Genomic DNA, 9,432 nt, shown 5'->3' with positions numbered 1-9,432 from the left:
ATAAAACGTGAAAGAAACCAGTCACCAAAGACCAAATAATGTATGATTTCATTTGTGAAATGTCTAGATAAGGCACATCTACAGAGATAGAAAGTGGATTAGTGGCTGCTTAGGGTCAGGGGATTGGGGAAGAAACAAGGAGAGACTGCTAACGGTGCAGCACTTCTTTTTTATGGTGATGAAAATGTTCTGGAAATAGTGGCATGGTTTTAGAGAATATACCAAAAGCCACTGACATTTATACTTTAAATCAGTTAATTGTGTGGTGTGTGAATTATATCTCAAAGCTGCTAAAAATAAAGAATAGTAAAGTATGTATTTTCTTTAAACACTAAGATAACAGGAGTATACAAAGTCTGATTAAAGTGGTACTTACTGCTACTTTGTTCTTGAAAAAAACTACTAGAGAATACTGCAATCATTTTAACTAGTATAAATAATGTAACAATAACAATTTGGATGCTGTATTTATACCTACAAATATGCTTTACTAAAAGTAGAAACTAATGCAGTGTGACAATTCTGTATTTGATAAATTTCAAATCAAATGTTAGCAATATTTTCAACCAACTTCCTCTAGTCTTCAATTCTTGATAAATTAAAATGACAGGGTTATCATGCCAACCAATTGTATATATGAGTATACTGTTGTAAAAATTTTCAATTAGTGCAGATGCCAAGTATAACGTAATTTTTAAGAAATTTGACTTGATATTTAAGAGAATGCCACTGATAATAACCTTTACAAAAATGTACCTTTAAAGTTTAGAATGGGGCGCCTGGGTGGCGCAGTCGGTTAAGCGTCCGACTTCAGCCAGGTCACGATCTTGCGGTCCGGGAGTTCGAGCCCCGCGTCAGGCTCTGGGCTGATGGCTCCGAGCCTGGAGCCTGTTTCCGATTCTGTGTCTCCCTCTCTCTCTGCCCCTCCCCCGTTCATGCTCTGTCTCTCTCTGTCCAAAAATAAATAAACGTTGAAAAAAAAAAAAAAAAAGTTTAGAATACCCAACATTAAATCTATGGAGCCTGACAGAACAGATAATTAATAAATGATCTAAAATAAAGTTATATTTTTTATTTGAGAGAGCAAGCACACGTACAAGTGAGGGAAAGGCAGAGAGTGGGAGAGAGAGAATCCCAAGCAGGCTCCACCCTGTCAGCCTGCAGCCACACAGAATCCTATAAATTGTGTGTGAGATCATGATCTGGGCCCAAATCAGGGTCAGACGCTCAACCAACTGGGCCACCCAGGTGCCCCAAGGCTTTCTTTCAAAACTAAGTTATTTTAGGGGTACCCGAGTGGCCCTTGATTTTTGGCCCAGGTTATGATCTCATGGTTCCAGGGTTCGAGCACTTTGTCGGGCTGAGTGTGGGGCCTGCCTGAGATTCTCTCACTCCCGCTCTTCCTCTGCTCCTCTCCCCTGCTGGCGCACAATCTAAAAATAAGAATTAAAACAAATAAAAAATAAAGCCTTAAAATTACCATCAATAAATTTCATGCATTTTAATCCTAGACTTCACTCTTTTTATTTATCTTGTAAAATGTATAGCAATCTAATACGTGTGGATGTGCAAATCATTGCTATTATATGCTTTAAAGATACAACAAGTATTTGAGAACAAAATTAGCCTATCTGAGAGAAAAGAGTGTGGCTAAAGTACTAGAACCTTTCAAGAATCATTAGGTATACAATTGAATACTTATAATTGAATATTAAAATTCAATATAAGAATTTCAGCATGAAGGTAATAAAGATATAGAAACAAAATGACTTTAACTATGGACATTTTATGTACTGTAATAAGGTGTATTCAATTTAATATTTTTGGTTGACATCTATGGAATCTTGCTTCCTTTACATCAAAAGTTACCAATTTGGTTAATGTACTGTAGGTAAAGTCCAAGTAAATTTTATTCAAGAGGAATGGCATGAGAAATAGGCACCAAAGATTTACAGAAGCTTTAAACATTACAGAACAAATTCTGGAAGGAAATACATCTTGGATTCCATTTTGCATGTAAACTCTATTAAAAGGAGGGAAATTCTGTTTACTGCTGTCCCAAGTGCTTAGAACAATGCCTGGCACATAAAAAGTACCCCACAGCTACTGAAAGAGGTAAAATATGCAGAATATCATTACCTTAGAAAGGGAGAAAAATCTTCAAGTCACAGTATGCAAGAAACAGAGAGTTAAGTTGTAAAATATTTTTTATTGTAAAAACAGAGTCAACAAAGGTTGACAATGCAAATGTCATCCCAGATTTCCCCTTGGTTCTTGAATTTGCTGGGTTCCTATGTACCAGAAAGTCTCCATTAGCACTTCTCAGGCTTCATGGTCTTTTTGAGATATGTTGATTAATTATACTGCAATTATACTGTATATATTGCTTGGAAACAAATGTCCATATGATATTAAAACAAACAAAAAAAACTGTTGTGGCTTTGTTTCACATTTCCTACAGGGAAATCTATGTATCTCAGATGCTTTCACAATCTAACAGTAAAGTTAGTGCCTTAACCAAACCCAAAAATTCTCCGTCACATTACTGAATCAAACAGTCATGACATCTGCAATATATCCAGATTTAAATATTTAAAAACACAGAAGTTTGGAATTTAAAATAAACTTTAGGCTGATTTCTTCATATTTGAAAGACTGTAGTTATTTGCAGCATACAAATGGAGAGAATAGTGCAAAATGCATCAAGTTTTATATGATAAATATACTTTCAACCTAAATGGCTGCCTCAAAAGCAAAAAGTGAAAAATTACTAATTCTCAAAAGCAATCTAGGCTGACTCAATGAAGTTTACAATTTAGAAAGATCAACTGCTACTCTATTTCTATAGACTGCAAAATGATTTCAGAAACAGATTAACATATAATTGTTTTACAAAAATAGAAGTATCATTTGGGACTTTACAAAACTTTATAAAATATAACACTATATTTGCAAATTCAAGATAGTTTCACACTGAAATAGACAATACTTCCACCAATATAAGTCTAGTCAAACTTAACTGGTCCGTCTTCATCATTCTTACACATTATTTCTTCCAAGTCTTCAACCCAAGTAGATCTATGCTCTATCGTGGGATTTTTTTTTTTTTAAAGAGATTGTTTAATTTCAAAAGTTTTGTAAGATTTTTCATTCTAGAAATAATGTTAAAGCAGATGAATTTATACCTACAAATATGCTTTACTAAAAGTAGAAACTAATGCAGTGTGACAATTTCAAATCAAATCCCTAAGAATGACAACCTATTAATTTAAAATATATATTTGACAATTTGGTACCTATAAAACATAAAAATATAATCACAACTATTTTATGGAAAAATATTCATATAGAATGAAGAAGCTCTAAATTTAGTTATTTTTAGCTTGCAGATGAGAAGTATTTTCTAATTATACCCATTCATAAATACTCATTTTATCACCTCAAAGAGCACCAGTGTATTTTCAAAACAAACTAAAAGTGAGAAGGTAGGGGCTTATTTCATTTAACAGTGCTATTATGATAAGGCACCACTTGGTATACGAAAAAGCCGAACAAAGTATTTTCAAATCACGTTTTTTTGTTACTGGTGTCTTAACCATTACATAGAATGGTTAGGAAAAAAGCTAATAATATTAGCTAACTGCGTTATACAACTTTTTCCATCATTTTTTGCTTTTAGTATTTCCATATAACAGAACATATAGTAAACATCAATGTAATACATGATCTGTTAAAAAAAAATCTTTTCTCAACCTTCCAACAAAATAATCTAAAATTAAACAAGAATAAGAAACCAAAAATTTATCTGGTAGATTTGCAAAAGTCTATCCCTGTAGAAGAGCGGGGAGTTGGGTGGGGGTGGGGGGACAAAATGACAGGACCTATTTTCTATAGAATATATCGAGGCACATAGGTTAAAAGATTCTCAGGCAAATTCACGGCTAGAGCAAAACTGAGAGAAAGCTCAGAATTCTATGTTCTCCCAGAGCTGATTTCTCAGGTAGTCACACCCAATTAAATATTTCAAAATATGTCCTTAGTCACTGCTATCATCATCATCATCATCATCAGATACATCATTTAAAGGAGACTTCAATGATTGACTGTAAGAGTCTGATCTAGTAGGCTGGCACGTGGCCATGTCCCCGGTGGAAAGCAGGTCATAGCAGAAGTCACAAATCCGCACAGGCTTAGAGGACTGGCTTGGAAGAAGAAATCTCTTTTCAGAGCAGGGCCCACAGACAACAAAACCACATTTGCGGCAATGGTGACGACGATTAACAGGTGTGAATTTTGCTTTCTGACAACGCATACATACAGTTGCCTCAGAGTCAGGAACCCAGACAGCAGCATGTTCATTACTGGGTGTCTTCCCACTTTTGGAGAGTAAGTCAGTAACACATTTATTTATGTGATTCATCCATTCTGATTTCTCAGTGGCAGTGGCAGCATAAACTGCAAATGATTTAGTTGGTGTCTTGATAAGCCATCCATTCCTTAAGTCTCCCTCATCTTTGATGGAATCAATAGTGACATTTTCCAGGGGAATAATATGTTGTTTGTTATATTTTTTCTTCTGGATGACAATATTGCCATATACAAGAATATCATTAAATAAGAAAAACTGTCTTGCTTTGGGCTTTTTTCTGCACAACTTAGTCAATACTCCTTCTCCAATAAGAACCCTTCCTGGTATAGTTAAGGGTTGACCAGCTGCTCCAAAACAGTTTTCTACTATATTTATACGTCTAGTATTTGCTTCACTGTTTGCCAAGCGATCCACCATCTTCTGCTAGTAGCCTTTGGGGGGAAAAAAAAAAAAAGAAGAAAAAATTAGCACACAGAAATTGGAAATTCATGTAAGTTAAAGATTATATAACCTAAATTTAACAAATCCATACTTTTACTTATAGGCAAAATACTCCAACAAAATTGTTTCCCTCTAAGAAAATCACAAAGCATACAAAAAAGGTTAACCATCTCAATATAGCACAATACTACTGACTTAGGTACTTATAAAAAGCATAAACTTCTTACAGACATAAAGGATAAGCAACTGGATGATAAATAGAAGTCCTCTCTGCAAAATAATAATCCCAGTCCCATGAAATTTAATCTCAGAGGGGTTCTGAAGAAGAGGACCAAATTCTGTAAAAACTAAGAGAAATTAATTAAGCTATTACCATTGAGCTAAGGCCTTATTCCTCTCATCTGGATTACCAGACTGTCTCCTGATGTGTCTCCTTGCCTTTGGTCTTGCCCCATAAATCAATCTTCAGGCAGTGATTTCTCAAATGCAAATCTCACCATGTCATTATTCAAAAGAACTCCCTTTGATCTACAAAATGCAGAATTTTTAGCATAGCATATAAGGCTGTTCATTATCTTGTTCTTGCTTACCCTCTTAGACTCATCAGAAGTCACTCTTCACCTCAAACTTCTTCTAAGAATATCCTACTATTTACAGTCCATTTCATCACATGTACCTTCTCTTATGCTGTCGTATATCCTTTAATACTTACTACTCACAGCTAACTCTTACTGATCCTTCAAGACTCAGTTTAGGTTATATCTAATTCAGGAGTCTCCCTTAAACTCTATTAGACTAAATACATTCCTCTATGCTCTTTACATTCCATGTACCTTTTGGTTTCATTCTTACCAAAGGATGAAATCTGTCTCCTTCAAAGGCTGCAATGGAACCTAAAAGACAGAGGCTATCTGATCTTTATCTCCGAAAATGACACCCTCCAGCACAGCAAAGGTGCTCAAAAATGTTGACAAGAACATTTTGGTATTTCATATTAATCTAATCTTAAATGACCATAGATTTAATCTCTAGATCCAATACTGACTTCATTCAAGTCCTTGAGTTGTGCCCTATTTCAAACTTACTAACCTAATACTACCATCACCAAGTCATATTAAAGAGGAGCATTTAAAGTTTAAAGATTAAGAACACAGTCTAATTTCCAGTATTCAGTTCATAAACTGACGATACTGTACTCCTTTTTTGGTCTCCATTACAAAGATTCTGATTATTCCTGAATTTGTCTCTCCTCCAATTTTCGGTCCTTATAAAGCTCTCTTGCCCTCCACAAGGGTAGGCTCTGCCCTTAAAGTTGTTCCAAAGAATTTATATGATAATGCATGGCTCCAAACTGTGAGGACTTCTTTTTCTAATTGCAGCAAATGTGCCAACCAATTAAAGGTCTACTGTTCTATGCACAGTGCGTCACAGGAGAGGAAATAAAAACACCTCATTAACACTAAAAGAGTCTCAATCTCATTCATAATTCAAGGATATACAACATTAGGATATTTTTTACTAATCCGATTAACACAAATTTTTTAAATTTCCTAAGATGAAGTACTACTGAGGATACAGGGAAACAGGCATTCTTGTACACTACAGAAAATATGTATACTCACTGATCTAAGTATTTTATCAAAAGAAATTCCAGTCGAGTGCATAAACATATGTGCAAGTATATCCAACATAGCACTGTTTGTAACACACACAAAAAAGTTGGAGAAGCTCCAAATGTCCACAAGAGAAACTGGCTGAACAATTTATGATACACCCATAATAATATGCTAAGTATATGTTAATAATGAGATAGGTCTAAACATAGTGATATGGGAAAATGCTCAAGATATTTAGGTGGGGAAAGAGTTGAATGTCATAATCTCATTTGTTTCAAATATATACTGTGTTTCATCAAATCTAAGATACTATAAGACACATCCTCATTTTATGTGCCACTGAAAATGAAAATGCTGACAATTACATCATGGCATAGCCCTGATTATATGACACCCCAAATTGAGACATCAGTAAAACATGTTCATCTTTACACACAGTGAAATATGGTTTAACATATAATCATAGGCACTTATAAATATGTAAGCACACACATAGAAAATAAAACTAGAAAACTATATAATGTCAACAATGGTTACTTATCTCTAAGAAGTACAATTATAGATAATTTTCATACTTTACACTATCTTCAAACATTCAACAAGTATTTATTTTGTTAATCACTGATCTAGGTACAGGAGAAAAAATAATACACAACACATGCAATGTCCTTGCTCAAGGCTTACATCCTAGCTGGTGAGAAGGGAAACAGAAAACAAAATCGAGAACCAAGTTGTAAATTAATGTACTGATTTTTTAAAGTGATTTTTTTTTTTTAATTTTTTTTTTTTCAACATTTATTTATTTTTCGGACAGAGAGAGACAGAGCATGAACGGGGGAGGGGCAGAGAGAGAGGGAGACACAGAATCGGAAACAGGCTCCAGGCTCCGAGCCATCAGCCCAGAGCCTGACGCGGGGCTCGAACTCACGGACCGCGAGATCGTGACCTGGCTGAAGTCGGACGCTCAACTGACTGCGCCACCCAGGCGCCCCTTTTTAAAGTGGTTTTTAAAAAAATGTTTATTTTTGAGAAAGACAAAGACAGCGTGAGCAGGGAAGGGTAAAAGAGAGAGGGAGACAAAGTAGGCTCCAGTCTCCATGCTGTCAGCAGAGAGCCCAACGCAGGGCTTGAACTCACCAACCATGAGATCATGACCTGAGCTGAAGTCGGATGCTTAACCGGCTGAGCCACCCAGGAACCCCTTAAAGTGATTTTTGAAAAAACAACTAAGAAGCTACTCAGACTAGATGGTCAGGGAAGGCCTTTCTAAAGTGGTATTCTTTCAGCTGATAAGGAGGAACTAGATACACAGACATGAGGCGTGGAGATAGAGAAGTATATTTCAAGCAAAAGAAGTAACTGAAGGTCCTAAGGCAGAAGAGACTGGTGCTTTTAGAGAACTGAAAGTATCTATTTATTCCCATCTAAATCAACTGCAGATTTTACCTCTTTGGACATACAGATATTAATCAGCTCAAATGCAGTGCAAACAGGTTTCCTATTATTGCTACTACTGGAATTAATACCATCCAAATTTGTGCAATACTTTTTACATTCATTATTTTCTGACTTTAATGGTCTCAAATTCCTGTGAAGTAATTAAACAAGTTTTTACATCTTCCAAAGAAGCATCTAATAATATTTGCTGAAATGTGAGCTGAAGGAGAAACTAAGGCACAAAGACAGACATTCAATAATGTCTAAGGCAAAACAGCCTGGAAGTTATTCTACTCATTGGGAGTCCAAGCACCCAGCTGAGCATTGCATGCCTTACTGTATATCCTACTCAGGGCAACCTTACAATAGAAATGCACTATTAGCTCCATTTTATAGATGGGTAAACAGATATAAAGGAGTTAAGAATGCTGTCCAAGGCTGTCACAGAACTGGGGCTCCATTGTGTTTCCTCTGTGCTGTTACCAGTATATTATGGTACACTAATTATTCCTTAAGGCTCCATTGATTCTACAAGAATTAAGAAAGCTATTGCTAACCTTTGGACCTTCACTGCAAACCCTAAAAAAAAGAAAGAAAAGAATACCAACTGGAGAAAAAATAACCTGAAAGGACAAGTCATCATACTTTATTTAGCCAGTCTCCTGAATGGATCATTCTTCAAATTTTACAATTTTAAGCCTGAATCTCTGTTCATAAATCTTGCCCCATTTAAGAATGAAGAAACAAAAGAGATGTTTGGGCATCATTAATTGATATTTGGCTAGAACAAATAGCTTTCAAAGTTTGACAGTGACCCACATAAAAAATACATTTCATACTGCAGGATTACAAATACATACTCATAATTCTTCCAACTATAAATAATGTATTCTGTTATCTTCATTTATTTTAATGATAGTTGCAGGCCCACTTGATTGAGTTCACTAATGGATTGTGACCTATATTTGAACAACAATGAACATAAAGATCTCTCCATTATCCCTGTTGGTCCTAAAATATTTCTGTATGGACATGAAGAAGGACATGAAGAAGGGAAGCACTGAGCTAAAAAACCCAGGAATACACAAATGCCCTGTGTGCACAAGCACACACACAATACAGAAGTAGTTGGGTATCCAGCAGGGACAGCACATAGAGGGATGGGAGAATAGGGGGAAGTCACCAAAGGCAAAATCAAAGTACCACTTTTAGCTGGATTACTGCTAGGTACCCCAAAGCAAGGTTCTTTGGTAAACTGGATTAGGGTACTACCCTTTCACTCAGGGCCTAAACAGGGCCTCTGCCTTCCCCCAAAGGCCAAATTCAAATTTACCAAGAGCACAATGAGGTGCCTCAAGCAGTAAGAACTCTTAAAGACTTTTGTGAGAATATAGAATGTAAGATTACTCAGCCAGCCAAGGAAGGAGTCCTTTGCATAACTTACTCAATGAGGGGCACAGAAAAAGAAGACAACTCTAAGACGTGGCCTAATTAAATTTTTATCTACTTTTCTTAGGAAGGAATACCACTGACTATAGGAAGAGTTAGGAAGAAAGCTTCCCCATCCTC

At 35.8% G+C, this 9,432-nt stretch overlaps 1 protein-coding gene across 5 annotated transcripts in view; it reads right to left on the bottom strand.

Moving 5' to 3' along the window:
- Positions 1–2,189: 2,189 nt before the first annotated feature.
- The window catches only part of PLEKHF2 (pleckstrin homology and FYVE domain containing 2), a 29,104-nt gene continuing 21,861 nt past the window's right edge, over positions 2,190–9,432 (bottom strand). For 4 of the 5 annotated variants that reach the window (XM_086695916.1, XM_025922689.2, XM_025922690.2 and 1 more), the window contains exon 2: positions 2,190–4,800. In XM_086695916.1, coding sequence (XP_086552042.1) covers positions 4,037–4,786 — 750 coding nt within the window. In that variant the 5' untranslated portion in view covers positions 4,787–4,800 and the 3' untranslated portion in view covers positions 2,190–4,036. Of the gene's footprint in view, positions 4,801–5,183; positions 5,339–9,432 lie in introns of those variants that run through there. The other variant, XM_086695918.1, reaches the window with a different exon arrangement.

Source organism: Puma concolor, chromosome F2 (genome assembly GCF_028749965.1).
Source record: "Puma concolor isolate L17-30 chromosome F2, mPumCon1.1.hap2, whole genome shotgun sequence".
In the NCBI taxonomy this organism is placed as follows: Eukaryota; Metazoa; Chordata; class Mammalia; order Carnivora; family Felidae; genus Puma; species Puma concolor.
Note: the sequence above shows the minus strand (reverse complement) of the source record. Positions and strands in the feature narration are given on the sequence as shown.